The sequence below is a fragment of the Acinonyx jubatus genome, chromosome A2 (genome assembly GCF_027475565.1).
Source record: "Acinonyx jubatus isolate Ajub_Pintada_27869175 chromosome A2, VMU_Ajub_asm_v1.0, whole genome shotgun sequence".
In the NCBI taxonomy this organism is placed as follows: domain Eukaryota; kingdom Metazoa; phylum Chordata; class Mammalia; order Carnivora; family Felidae; genus Acinonyx; species Acinonyx jubatus.
Genome location: NC_069383.1, coordinates 139537776 through 139552550, shown reverse-complemented (window position 1 = coordinate 139552550; position 14775 = coordinate 139537776). Strand labels below are relative to the sequence as shown.

Sequence of the window (14775 nt, the reverse complement as noted above, 5' to 3'; positions counted from 1 at the left end):
TTTTTAGGTCGTAGCTCAAATCAATATGGAGGTTTGTAGCATTCTGTTTTGGGGTTCATGAGGCACTCTTGCATCCTTAAGTATTGTTAGTTCATGGTGTTTTCGATATTTGTAACTACAAGTCTTAACTGGCACAGACCTTTAATTGACTCCATTTATGCGGATGGTCTTGAAACTGGCTAAAGCAGGATCAATGCTCTCCAGGTTCTCCAATCTTCAAGGTCATAACCAAGATAGCCGAACTATTTTATCATCTTGTATGCTTTCTGAAGCCTCAGTTATTTGTTTGCATTTTGTAAGTATGAACATCTTGGAGAAAAATTCATAACAAAGGTATACTTTGTGAACAATAGGATTAAAAGCTTATCAAACAGAAACATGGTTTTAAATAATGTATGATCCTTCGAACAGGAGCCCGAATCTATTCCTGAATAAAGAGCTCTTATTTCCTCTATCAAGCAACATTAAATGAAATTATAGTACTGCCATTAAATCCAATTGTACACCAATAATTTTTCATTTCCAATGGTACTCTTCTTTATTAAAAAATCTTTATTAAATAACAAAATATTCCAGCTAATATAAGTACTTCCTTGTGCTTAGTATTAATATACTTGGCACACAATTCGAGGCCATCTCCTCAAATTCAGGAAGCACGTGATTTTTGCCTTGTGGCGCAGCAAGTAAAGTTATAGTGATCGCTTCCTCCATTTCTCCAGGCCAAGTCGCAGAAGCAGTGAGGTGTGTAGGGTGTTCAAATGGATGGCTTCTTAAATCTGGATCCATGGAGCTAGATTTGAGTATTATTAGAATTCAGAGATCATTGGTAAAAACATTTTTTAGAAAAAGCACAGCACAGAGCTAGGCAGCTTACGTGATTAACAATGTTGTGATCTTTGGCAAACTCTGGATGAACCTTTATGTGATCATAAAATCTGACCAGTGCACAGTGTTTCCTCTTCTAAGAGTCTAAGGGAAGGGTAAACATTATCTTGGAATATTCTGGTAAAAATGCAAGGTAAATAAAAGGAGGCAGTTTAAAAGACCATCATACTTTATTTTTAATACAAATAGGTAATAAAACAAAAGGTACCCATATATCTTTTAAACAAGAATACATTTTCTGTGTATCAAGCCATCATTTACAGATTAACACTGCAAAAATTTTGAATTAATAGCTCTTAATTTGTTTCCATACGATTATAGGAGATAAAAAAAAATCCTATGTAGGATGAGAACGAACAAACAGGAACCAATTCGAAGTCCTAAAATCTTGTCTCTGTATTAATTGCTTCGCTGACAAAAAGATCACACGCATCTACAACAAAAGCGTAGGCATCCTTAACGTTGAACGTTATTTACAGAATAACTTTATTTCTCTCAGTTACTTTGGTTTCCATGGGCCTGCCAGGCTCTGTGGTGCCCACGCAGCTGAGTCACAAGCGCTCTCCTGCTCGCCAGGCAGGCTGGGGGATCTTGGCTCTGGAGGGAGGCCTCACACCAGCTCATAGTACTTCCCTGTCTGGGGATCAAAGTAACAGTTCAGACAGGGGTCATAGAGCAGAGTCAGCACTTCCTCGTCCTCTTCCACTTCCACGCTCGGATCTTCTTCACCTATGGGGACGGGAACCACAGACACGTTAGCTGCCTGCATGGACAGAAATTCCTGAACTGAAAGGGCAGAAGGGCCAGGAGGAGGGAACCTCCATCCCTCCCGGGAGATGCTCTTTCTGTGGGCAGAATGGCAAGGCCTGAACCGTGGGAGTGCACTGCAGGCCTGTGGACTCAGTACTGCAGCGTGAGACTGACCAGCTTCTCTGTGAAGGACAAGAAAAGTTGAGCGTGGAGAACTGGCGGGGAGGGAGACAAGAAAGCGGCAGGGCTGAGGGACTAAAGGGATCAGGGATATATGGGTGGGAGTCAAGACTTGGGGGTGACAGTTCCAGACTTCATCATGGGCCAGAGCTGTGTGGATGCACCCTAAAAATGCTACCAAATAAGCCTGAATTAAAGTGATAATGTTGTTTAGTATGGAACACATATGGAAAATTGTCGGGTGATGAGTAATTTTATTAGTGGTAGGAAGGTCTTTCAAGTTTGCTGGTCACAAGGACATGGCTTCACGTTCGTCCCTTGTGACAGCCAATTAGATGGTTTGGAGGAACTCCTGTTCTTTATTATTATTTTTTAAATGTTTATTTTTGAGAAAGAGAGAGAGCACAAGTGGGAAAGTAGCAGAGAGAAGGGAGACAAAGGGTCCAAAGTGGGCTCTGCGCTGACAGCAATGAGCCCCACGTGGGCCTTGAATTCACGAACTGTGAAATCATGACCTGAACCAAAGCCAGACGCTCAACCGACTGAGCCACCCAGGTGCCCCACTGCTGCCTGTTATAGTAGCAGGTTTGGTTGGTTTCCAACACATGGCATGGAATGAAAAAAAAAAAAAAGGCTGTTTTACTAAGATGCTTCCTGAGCACCTTATATGTGCCAGTGTTGTGCTAGGTACTTGTACACTTGATGCTATCACCAGCAAGTGAGTGCCCCCCCGAGTGCTTCTGAAAACCATGTAATGAGAGCCCAGAAGTCGGAGGCAAGACCTCCCTGAGCTGGAGAGGATCCGAGCAGGCTCAGGGAGGAGAGGTGAGTAGGACAGCACTCCTCTCTCTTCCTTAGCACAAGCTCCTCAGGACCAGAGAAAACCCAGTCTTTGGGCTGTGAGCTCACCAGGGTTAGTTTCAGAAGGGGCAGGGCTGGCATGTAATGGAGGCTCAGTCAATACTGGATGTTTTGGGAAAGGATGAATGCATGACTGTGAAAACAAAGTCTGTGCTAGTAAGTGTCACCGCCCAGAGTACGAGAAGGTGGTGGGACTCCATCTTTTGCAGCCAAAATCAGACCAAGCTGGTGCATGGATGCTGTCGGGGCAGTGACAAACTGGAGTTAAGTCCCAAGGAGCGGGGCCCAGGTGGTGGAGTGGGGGTTTGAGACTCTACGGCAGCCATTCCTCTGACCATCCAAAGACACATAACATGATCGTCCCTGCATCAGGCACTGAACGAGGTGCTGGGGATGAGGCAGTCTAAGAAGCAGGCCCTGTTCTCACGGAGTGTGCATTGTCTTGGGCAAAACACGGAATCAGCCGACTCCTTACGCAGATGGTGCCAGCAGTGGAGTAAAATGTGGAGCTACCTGGGAGGAATGAGGACCTCTGCCTTGCTTGCTAACATCTCAACTGGTGGAGCCCTCCATGGCCAAGAAAGCACTTGCCCTCGCAGAAGCTCTGGATCCAATGAAATAGAAGTTAATGTGTCCATCTGAAGGACAAGGGAAGCCGGGTCTGCAGAGTTCACCAGCTCATCCAAGGTCACTTGGTGAGTCAGAGGCAGAGTCAGGGATGAACTTGGGCTTCCAGACTCTCAGTTCCATCTTCTTTCTGCCATATGGGCACCATGCTTTTGTTAAGAAGGTGATGTGGCCACATTCAATGGAAGCTATTACATTATGGGAATTTAAACATGGAAGAGAGTAAAAAAATTGTAAATGTGTCCTCCATTTGAAAACCTCAGGTTTGGAAACAAAAGAAATTTCATCTCTCATATTTCAAAAATCACAAAGATAAGAGAGTCCATGTGGGAGGGCAGAGGCAAGATCTGGGCTTATTTCGTCTGGAAAAGACAAAGCCTGAGGTTACAGCAGCCTGTCTGGCTTCAAGTAGATAAAAGGCGGTAAGTGAGAGAGAAGTTAAGAAGATTCTGTGGGGTTCCAGAAGGAAACAAGAGGATCAAGGGGGGCAAGTTACTAGGAGCCAGATTTTGGCTCAGCAGAAGGAAGAATTTTCCACACTATAGAGCTGACCGGGAAGTGGAATGTGGATCCTGGAGAGGGTGAAGCAGGGACCGAGGCGGCCATTTGTGTGAGATTTTATTGTGCACAGGGTGGGACCAGATCCAATGATCCTGTGGTGCCTTTGATGAGTTTCTGGGACTCTTTGCTATAGTGGCTTATGTCCTTGAAGTATGACAGCACTGTGCTAATGGCCACGTTAATGGTGGTAGCTGACCTGAGCGCCCTGCATGGTTTCTAATTAAGAACAGGAAATCAGAGAAGGCAGGCTGCTTTTCCTTTACTTTCTATTGTTACCTTAAGAGTGGTCCCCAGGGTCCTGCCTCCACCTTCTTTCTCCATCTAAGTAGGAGAGATTGGGAATGCTTTTCAAGTTTCTCATGGAAGACGACCCCCTTTAGGTCACTTCTGCACATCAAAAGGAGGATGTGCATGTCCTTTACCTTCAGATATTCAATCCATCATCCCTTTCTTGTTTGGGCTACTTCAGAGAACAGAACCAATGAGTAACTAATGTGTGCCTGCTATGTGATGACATCTATACAGTCTGTACCATGTCAAGGTGTGGATGGGACATTCACACATGAAACAAAAGTAGCTACTGAAGATTAGTGATGGGGTAACTGGAAGTTGCAACTGCAGAGTGGCCAAGAGCACCAGGGGCCTTAGGACTGGCAGATGGGACGGATGGGAGATTTGCTGTTGACTGCCCGAATTGACTTTAGGGCACTCACAGGCTACTTTGCCTCACTGGATCCTCATTCCCTCATTTATCAAATGGGAATAACAAGGCCTATTTCATAGGATTTTGTGGAAGGCTAAACTGGACACTAGATAATATGCATAGCCCAGGGCACATAGTAGTTGTTCAATAAATGATCATTATTATTACTGTTAAGGATAATGACAATATTGAAATAAATCATGAAGTATAGGCTGTACATTTTTTTAGTCAGTCAGAACAGGAACATTGATAAAGGTTAAAGTCCTAAGAAAAGGCTTCATAGAGAGGGGCAGTATGACATTTGGATAATGGAGTCAGACAGACCTGGATCCAAATCCCATTTCTACCACTTCACAGCTGTGGGACACTGGGAAAATTCAGCACTTTGAGCCTTAGCTTTCCCCTACATAAGGACAGTAATACTGCCTGGGACAGTACCTAGGGGAACTAAGTAAGATACTCAGTTGCTCTCCGCACACATAGTGAATACTCAATAAATGTTGTTACAACTGTCATCATGAAAAATGTAAGATACATGAGTTAGACACAAGAGGGGTATGCTCGCTTACATCTTATTTCCTACCCCCAAACTGCACCTGTTTGATTTTTTACTACCAAAAGAAAAAAAGATAGTGGATTTGAACAAAACACAAAGCCCCCAACTAGTTTTACAAAGTACATTATAATAAATTCATCTTAAGATAAAAAGAGTTCTTACACCAAAAATCATGTATTTTTCAAAAAGTAAAACTAATTTTTCCATCCAGTGTAATGTTAAAACCACCTATCACTGAGGTAAATGATCATGAGTCAACATATCTCAGGGGTCTGCTGTCTGATGCTTTGTTTAGACTCCATCCACACACTGAGGGAAATTCTGACCTCCGGCACGTCATCTAATTGCTTAGCACACTCTGGGCTGGTACTTTCCAAAAAGATAAAATTTTAAGCTGGCGCTATTAAGTTAGAAAACTCAATACATTTTACGACCAGTCAGGAATCTTTCAAAGATGAAAATAACAGTTGTAATGGGCCATGGGTCTTTATCACCAACTGCAAAGGGACCGAGGTGGATCTAATTCATTAGTAGGGGTTTTGCTACATAATGCATCCAGACTGAAGCAATAACGGCTATATAAATGCATTCGTTCCAATACATATCACTGTAGAGCTGGAACCTCATGCGTTATGACCACGGACTAAAGCGGGTTTTTGTGGTTTTTAGTACTAAAGCTTCAAATGGATGAATTTTAAAACTGTACCAACAATGACACTCGTGCAAAAATTGGGTGACATTATGTATAATTTTACATTGAAGTAAGTGCTTTAAACTTGCATAAAGGGTTTTGTTTTCATTATAACTTAATTTTCAAAGCCTCCAATTTACATCATTTTGAGCCATTGTAATCCCTACGTAATGGAATTATAATATCATTAAGCAATTACCACTATGATGTCAAGCAATGGGAAGTGTTTTGAAAGGTAATTATTGTGCATGGATATGGGGTAATTTTCAATTATATTCTTGGATGGTGCAGGGTTTGTTTTTCCCCCCAAATGCTAAATTGCTCTATTTAAAGACTGGCTACAGAAACTGTAAAAGGACAAATTAACAAATAAAACCATTCTCTGCTACCAGACTAAGAGCATCTGGACAGGGGTCCAAATTACATTTTTACTCTTCACCACATAATAAAGTCATTTCCAGTGAAGTAAAATTGCCTTTCAGATAATAATCTATTTACAAACTTCCAGCTTCATCCACTTTGAAATTGGTTAACAGCAATAACAGAAGAAAAACCAACGGAGCCAGACCAAATGCAGCAGTATTAGCTGCCCTCCCCTCTGTTAGATCAGCTCAGGCAAACAATCCCTCCAATTCACCTTTTGAAAGTCTATTAACATAAATGCTTAATTATCTACATTTATTGCATTTTAACCACAGATAATAGAAAACCTATATGCAGAGGCTAAGTCTTCAAGCTTGAAAACCAATGATGTGACATCAGTTTATGAGATTTAAAATCTCTGAATCAAGACACTGCACCTGATTTTCGATTTTCTGACGTTGCCATCCAGAATTAAAAAAAAAAAAAATTAAATGCATTTTCTCTCTTATAGATCTTGAGAACTGATTGACTGTATTTTTATGTGCATACCAATACACTATTGTTTAAACAATTCAATGGGGAGGGATCTCCATTCCAAACAGTCAGCCTTAGGATCAACGAAGATGACATTTTAGATAAGATCCTGCAGAGCACCAGGTACTTAGAAACTCTTCCACCAATGCCTCTCACAGTAGGGCTAAATTAACTTGTACTGAGAAAGTCGACAGTGAGCTGCTGAATTTTGGTTTTCAGCAAAAATATGTCCTCAGATGGGAGAAAGATAAATGACTGACAATGGGATAAAAAGGACGAAAAGGGACTTTCTTAGAAACCTATATTGTTTCTTGGAAGGCAACTAACATGCTACGATTACAGTTCAGGTTTCATTGGGGAAATAAGTAGGTCAAGCCCTTTTGCAGAAACCAGTACCTATATTTTACATGGAAAATGCCTTTTAAAGCAACATGTTGGAGGGTTTGGTTGATTAACTGGGAATTACTGCAGTTTCGTTCTTTACAGGTAGTCTCTACTTGTGAATGTGCAGTGACTCAATTGTGCTTGTATATCAAATCATGGAGTTAAACTTACACAGTGATACATCTTAAACTTACACAACATTACATGTTAATTTTATCTCAATAAAGCTGGGAAAAAACCTACAAAACCATTGTGCTGCTTGGAAATATGTGGCTTACAACTCTGAATGCATTTTACTATACCCCCAGGGGGTCCCTAGCCAGACTATTGAGCTTTGAAGCCTACAGAGCTCACAGTATCTCAATGGCCGGATTTCAGGCAAGGCAGCAACACTGCATCTGGGGGAAAATGTATCCCAGTTCCAGCAAGGGAAGCTGAAGTCCTGGACCAGGACACCGTCTGGGGTGCATCTGGAGAATAAGTAGGTAGGGATGGTTCTGGAATAATAGAGAGAGCTTCAGACACCAGCAATGTGTTTAGTATTCTACTATAAGGCTCACTTCTAGGACTCCAAAAAGAAGGCATATCTTTGTGCTAGTAAGGGTGTTGATCACCATTCTCCCACCCTCTGCCCCCAACCTCCTCTGTGCAGAAAAGACACCCCTGGGATCCTGATAGCTGCATAAGAGAAAATATCTTCCATCCCCAAGGTTAATCTGAGAACAAAAGGCAACTAACTACTTGCCTAACAGGGGAAGGGGTGGGGACTCTGGACGCAAGAATGTCATAAATACTAATGAATTCATTATACAAGCTGAGCATTGAGGTGGGGATGCTATGGGTCTAAGGAGAGTACTGAAGAGAATACTATTTTATCCAGAAAGCTTCAAGAAAGAGAACTTCCTACAGGTAAAACATTGCAGTGGACATTTCAGTCGTATGGTTCTTACTAACCTAAAGGGAATTCTGCAGTCCTACAGCAGCATGGGGGTTCAGGGTGCAAATCGCCTGGTCAGACAGGCTTGGGTCAGAGTCCAACTCCACACTCAGTGGGTTTGTGACCTAGGCAGCGACCTTAATTCCACCTGTACAGGGTGGGACATAACATAGCCCCACACCTGGGAATGTAGGGAGAAGTCATCGTGAGGTAACACAGGAAAACTCGACACTGGCAGGCACATTATTACTTTTACATTACCAATACTGGTTTTCGGGGGAAAGTCTCCTATGCACCTTAAATAAATCCTGAAGATACAAGGAAGATCCAAAGAGTAGACCAAATCATCCTTCTGTTTCCCATGATTCATGCATTCACAACTCATCAAATATTTATGTAGCATTTACTGTGTCCTAGGTGCCAAGCCAAGCCCTTGGGGATACCAATGGTTGTTCCATGAGGCATAATGTCTGTATGATCACTAATAAAACAGATGTTAGAAGACTGCTTTTAGACTTGGAGTATTAGGTGAATGTCGAATAATTGTGCTGCAGGAAATAAGATTCTGGAAAGACTCCCTTGTTGCACCCGGAGCAGACGGCCAGATTCCCCTCTCTCTGGTTAGCTTCAGGGAACCATGAGGGTTTTCTAAATTCTTGACTAGTGATTTGGATATTATACCTATAAAATGAGCATCCGTTGCCTATTTATGTCTCATGGGGGATTAACCAGTGTTCATAAAGGAATATCCTATGTGGCCTTGCCATAAAAAAGGCACAAGGATGTTATTTTTATGAGACTCCGGCAACTCGAAAAGCACTTCTGAATGTCTTTCTTACTCAAAATCTATGTAAACGGCAGAAGAGGTTTTGCAAGCCCGACGAGAGAGGTCATTACTATTCTGTTTTGGAGCTGGTAAGCATGAATAATTTAAGGGTCATATCTGTAAAGGAACAAATGTCAAAAACAAATTGACAACTATTCTTCGAGCAAAGTCTGCTTTATTTTCCAAAGGTCAGTTTGGTAGTTCTCTTGAGTAAGTTCTGAAATCGTAACTTCCCATTTTTACATTTCACACGCACTCCAGGAAAACACATTTTTGGTTAAGTGTTAAGGGCTCGAGTGCCATGGTAATTGACATTCAGCAAGTGTGTCTCGGCCCAGGAGGAAGTATGGAGAGCTGCCCATCTCTCCCTCCAGTCGACTGGTGCAGAATGCGATGCTGTTCCTGCCTGCTGGCTGGCTCTGCTGGCAGACGGGCTGTGTACTTTAAGGTGGCATTTATGCACTTGAGGTGTTCTATCTGAGCAGAAACTGCGGGTGTGACACAAACTTGTACCGAATAAAGGAGAGACTCGGAGGCCAAATATAAGGCATGCGTGGAAATCAGTGCAGGGAGACCTCACCTGAAACGGAGTCAGGAAGCCCAGAAGGGGAGGTGCTCATCAAAAGCTTTCTATGGCAGCTGACACCGCATGCCTGGGCAGAAAGAAGTTCACTTTACTGCCCCAGCAGAAGGAAGAAAGATTTTCTCCTTGATGAGCAAGAGTCTAGCCAAAGAGAAACCATTGCTACCCTGAACCCTTGCTTTAGACTTTTAGACTCGCAAAGACTTTCCTTCAAAGCAGCCTCTCCCAACTCCCTCCTTTTTCTCTACCAAGTATGGTTCCTCTCCTTTGTTCTCCAGGCTTGGCTATGCTTCGCCATAGCTTGCGTGTCCTGAATTGCCATGCCTCTGCTATTTCTAAAAAAACTCATTTTGCTGGCAAAACACTTGCTCTTTTGTTTTTAAGGTTAAAACACGCACTTACTTTTGTGTGGCAACATTTCTTAGGGCCATGTGTTAGTCAGGCCATCGTTCTCTGCTGTTCATCTACAGTTATGCCTCTAGCTCTCTAGCTCTACAGATACATCTCAGCTTCTCCACTTGTGATGGAGCTGTGGGGGGTCAGCACATCACTTCCTGGCTCTAAACCCCAGTGTCCTTGTGTAAAAGATGGGCAATGACAGTAGCTACACCTCAGTAGGCTATTATGTGAATTAAAAGGCACTGGCAGGTGTGGGTCACAGGAAGGTGAAATAAATATTAGCTGTTATGACTTTCATACTAGACATCTGAAGACGGAAGATCGCCCTTCCCTGTAAGCCAGCCCCCAAAACCACCTTCACAGGTTCTGCAGAAAGGCATGGATGTGGAAGAAGCCTGGGTCCTAATCCTAGCTGGGGCTCTGAGTGGGCACTCGACCTTCCACAAGGTCAAACAGAGGTCGGTGGACTGCATCAGGGTTTTTAGCTGATTCATTGGAGCCCCAGGGCAGGGTTCTGGGTCCCTAACTGCCCCCTTTAGCCAGACCAATTCTGGTTTCATCTCTTTTATATGTTGGCATTTCATATGGAATTCATTTGAAAGAAAAGTTCTCACTGCCTGAACAATAAAGTTTAAGAGCCACTGCATAAGGTGACCGTTTTTAGTTGCTCAAATGCATGGGTGTAGGTTCAATGCTCCCACTGTTGAATTGTTAGAAATATACCTAAGATACTAAAAAATTGGAATGGGGGAAAACTGAAAGTAAGATTTCAATGGATGACTCATGTTTTCCCCCCAAGGTTGGTATAAAAAATGATGAGTTGAAGAACATTTCTCTCTCTCTTTTCTCCCCTTTCTCCCTTCCTGTCTTCCTACTAACAAACATTTACAGAGTATCTAATAATCAACAGAAAATGTGTAGGGTACTTGGGATCCAGGAGTAAGCAAACTGACAAAGTCTCTGCTTTTAAAAACTCACAGGCTACATAGCAAAAAAAGACATTAAACAAGTAAACAAACCACGAATTACAAACTGTGAGAAGGGCACCAAGTAAATATAACAAGGTGAAGGGAGATTGACCTACTTAGATAAGATTGTCTAGAAGGGCCTTTAAGAAGGTGGGTGACAAGCCAACACCCAGGCCTGCCAGCTCAGCAATCGGGTGATCTTGTCTCTCAGTCAGCACCTCAGTCCCTTAGATCTGGTCTCACAGCAACGTTGCCCCTCAGCCTCTACTCCCACTGGGAAAATGTGGCCACTAGTCATTTTTGACAAGCATGGATGGGAGGGGTAGGCAGGTTCAGGGCTGAAACAGGGAACCAGAGGTCTGCTTTTTTTTTTTTTTCCCCTTTAAAGAACTTAGCTGGGGCACCTGGGTTATCAGCCAACTCTGATTTTGGCTCAGGTCATGAACTCAGAGTTTGTGAGTTCAAGCCCTGCATCAGGCTCTGCTCTGACAGTGTGGAGCCTGCTTGGGATTCTCTCTCTCTCTGCCCCTACCTTGCTAGTGCTGTCTTTCTCTCTAAAAATAAATAAATAAATTTTTAAAAAAAATTAAAAAAAAAAAAGAACTTAGCTACTTAGCCCTTGAGATTTTTTTTTTTCCCCGTAGATGAGGAACTCTGAATAGAAAATTTCAATTCCTGATTTTATGTATATTATTTTTGAAGTAGGTAATCTAGGTACTTGGTTCAAAATTAAAAAAAAAAATTATAAAAACAGTGGTTGGGCTCTGGGGCTGGGCTGTTTGGACTCAAACCCCAGCTCTGCCAATGACTCATTGTGTGACCCTGGAACAAGGTATTCAAGAACTCTGTACCTCAGTTCTCTCAGCTGTAAAAGAGCAACAATTACACACGCACAAAAGCAGTGCCTTCCTCACAGTGTTGCTGTGACAGCTAGATGTTACAACTTAGCACAGCATCTGACAGATGGCCCTAAATTAATGCCCTTATGCAACAGAAGCCCAGGAAGAAGCCTGGACTGCCCACAGCCACGTCTCACTTTTCCTTCCGATGTTACCAACTGGATACTCGAAACCCTTATTTTTCTCTCTTTCTAAGAACGCTATCTTGGCATATTGATATGTTGTCTAAAACTAAGCCAATAACATGTAAAGATTAACCAAATAGGAAACACTAATTTTTGATGCTATTAATTAGCTACAAACCATTCAGGCATATCAGAAAAGGGAAAAGGGACAGCTGATAAAAACCTAGGCTGTCAGGCAGGAGGGGGGCCAGATCTGGTTAACATTGGCTGGAACATTTCTATAGCCCTCTGAATTTAATTTGTTAATTTGCCCTCGATGGAAGTTCTCTTTACCTTCAACATGACTGAGCTCCTGGCTGTCAAAACGTCACTTTGCAATGGTGACTTTAAGACCTCCTTTCAGCTACTTATCACTAATATATATCTTGGGTGCCTTTGCTCAAGGACCATGCTCTCTGTTCCTGTGGTTTATTTAGGACACTTAACATAACATATTATTTGTTCTCTCATGGCAAGGTCTCCTTCTGACAGCTGAGATTCTGTTTTTCTGTCATAAGTAATTATAAATGTACATCTCTAAAAAGATTCCCAATTTGGGGGGCATAATTTATTTCAGACAGTAAATCATGGAGACATCTCCATCCCTTGGGCAGCCAAAATGTACGCTTCAGATGTATGAGCTCTCACTCTGAATTCTCCATACCTGAAGAAAAATGGGATGCTCCCCTTTCTCCCTGGGGCAGTTAGGGGGAAAAATGTGGCACCTTTGTTGGAGCAGTTTATATTGGCTTCAGTTCCTTTATTATTATTATTATTATTATTATTTTTAACCTCAGATGTAGCGTTCCATCTTCAAAATTCAACTCTGAAAACCATCTCAGGGAGCCCCACTCTGAGGGTATTTGCCACTGCAGCTATGTACGTTAGACTCTCTCTACCCCTTCCATCTCAAGCCCTCTGTTCCCACCAAAGATTCTTTTCCCTTCCTTCTCTATGCACTCCTGACAATCATGTTCCCTGCTCACAACCAAAAACTAATGACTCATTTCTAGGACTCTGGCCAACAAAGGGAACCCAAGGCAAATCTTCACTCCTGCTTCCTTCCCATTCTTCCATTGCTACTTGTTATAACTCTGTGCCAGCCTTATCTTTAAAGACAAGTAGCCCTGTATTAGTGAAAACATGTATCTAGTGATGTGGGAGTATCAGATCTGCTTTATAATAATATGAACAGCTAATATTTGGTAGTGCTATTCTAAATGCTTCGTGTACAGTATGCCTTAGTGAATCTTCATGAAAAGCTTTCAGGTGGACATCATTATCAGTCTAATTTTACAAATGTGTTAACCGAGGGGTGCCTGGGTGGCTCAGTCGGTTGAGTGTCTGACTTCGGCTCAGATTGTGAACTTGCAGTTTGTGGGTTCGAGCCCTGCATTGGGCTCTCTGCTGTCAGGGCAGAGCCCACTTCAGATCCTCTGTCTCCTTCTCTCTGCCCTTCCCCTGCTTGCTCTCTCAAAAAATAAATAATTAAATTAAAAAAACAAACAAACAAATGAAGTAACCAAAAGTCATACATGTCACACAGCAGAAATTGGTAGAGCTGGAACCCAGATGAAGGTCAATTTGATACCAAAGGACTTATCATCCTATAAAATGAAAGCACAGGCTACCTCATTTTGGGGGTGCAAGCCTAAATGGTTAGCATTTAATAAAAACAGTGGCATCTCAAAGTGACTGATTTTCTCTATTTGTAGTTAACTATTTTAATTTTTTTATGTATAGCATTTTTCATATTCCTACCTTGAACACTCAAGCTTCCAGAAGAATCCAGATGCTGTTCTGTTGGCTGCTGACTAGGAGGAACAATTGGTGGGCTCAACATATTTAACCAGTCCCTAGAAAGAAAAGAAGAAAGTAAATAAACAACAGGTCTACAATTTCACATGTAAGTTTCATCTTTCCCCTGGAGTTTTAATTTCCTGGGGCTTCCACAAAGAAACATTTTTTTCCTTCTTTCATATTTCAGAAGGACAAAATGTCTAGAAGTTAATATTCAGTTCTGTAATCGAGTAATATAATGTCAACCACTGAACTAACTAGTTGTTCCACATATACATCAACTAACGACAACTACTCCTCTTGAAAGATTATCATTGTGGCTCTCACACGGTACACAATCCCTCTCATATAAGAAAGTTATTTCAGTGACTCAGAAGAAATGCGGCAAAGACAAAGCTCCTTATGACCCTAAGGAAGCCTAGCAAAGTCTCATGTCACTCCATGACAACATTCCAAAACAGAAGGTGGTCTTGGAGCGGTCAGAAACCAGCCACAATGGTGGGGTCCGCAGGCATTCACTAAGTGCCTTAGAGCAGCAGAGGGCAAAAGCAGGAACAGTGAGGGGAGCTGGGTCCCTGAGTGACCCGTTCCTTCAGTTCTCCCACTAAGAATGGGGGCAAAAACCACTCCAGAAAGCCCCTCCTACATTCCATCTTTCTGCCTCCAACTGCCAACCAACCTCGTTTCCCAACATTCTTTACTCCCCTTCCTCCCTCTTTCTTTTCCAGTCCTCCAGGTCCCCCTAGGAGGTAGCTGCATGTGTGTGATGCACGTGGGTGACCTCCAGAGGGTGCAAGTCAGTGTGTGTTCTACTTCAAGCCTCTCTCCTCTCTAAACTCGACACAGCTTCTTCAGGGGAAGGGAGCAGGAAGGGAATGTGAAGGATGTTCCAACGTGAGCTCTACTGCTTGCACTGATTTTATTTACCTTATTGTTCACCTTGCATCTGTACGTTTTACCTTATTCGTCTCAAGAGGAGCATGTCCTCATGACTAAACAATGTCTTTCTAAATTTCTGTATTGCCTACTGTCTTTACCTACAATGGGAGACAGTCCCAACAGTAACTAAGAGCACTGGCTCTCCAGGCCAATCTCAGCTCCATG

The 14775-nt window shown here is 42.5% G+C and overlaps 1 protein-coding gene across 4 annotated transcripts in view; it reads right to left on the bottom strand.

Moving 5' to 3' along the window:
- Window positions 1-1036: 1036 nt before the first annotated feature.
- Window positions 1037-14775, bottom strand: part of CFAP20DC (CFAP20 domain containing) — a 230910-nt gene continuing 217171 nt past the window's right edge. For 3 of the 4 annotated variants that reach the window (XM_027039112.2, XM_027039106.2, XM_015065269.3), the window contains 2 exons: window positions 13633-13727; window positions 1037-1614 (listed from right to left, as the gene is read on the bottom strand). In XM_027039112.2, coding sequence (XP_026894913.2) covers window positions 1496-1614; window positions 13633-13727 — 214 coding nt within the window. In that variant the 3' untranslated portion in view covers window positions 1037-1495. Of the gene's footprint in view, window positions 1615-8589; window positions 9512-13632; window positions 13728-14775 lie in introns of those variants that run through there. The other variant, XM_053219150.1, reaches the window with a different exon arrangement.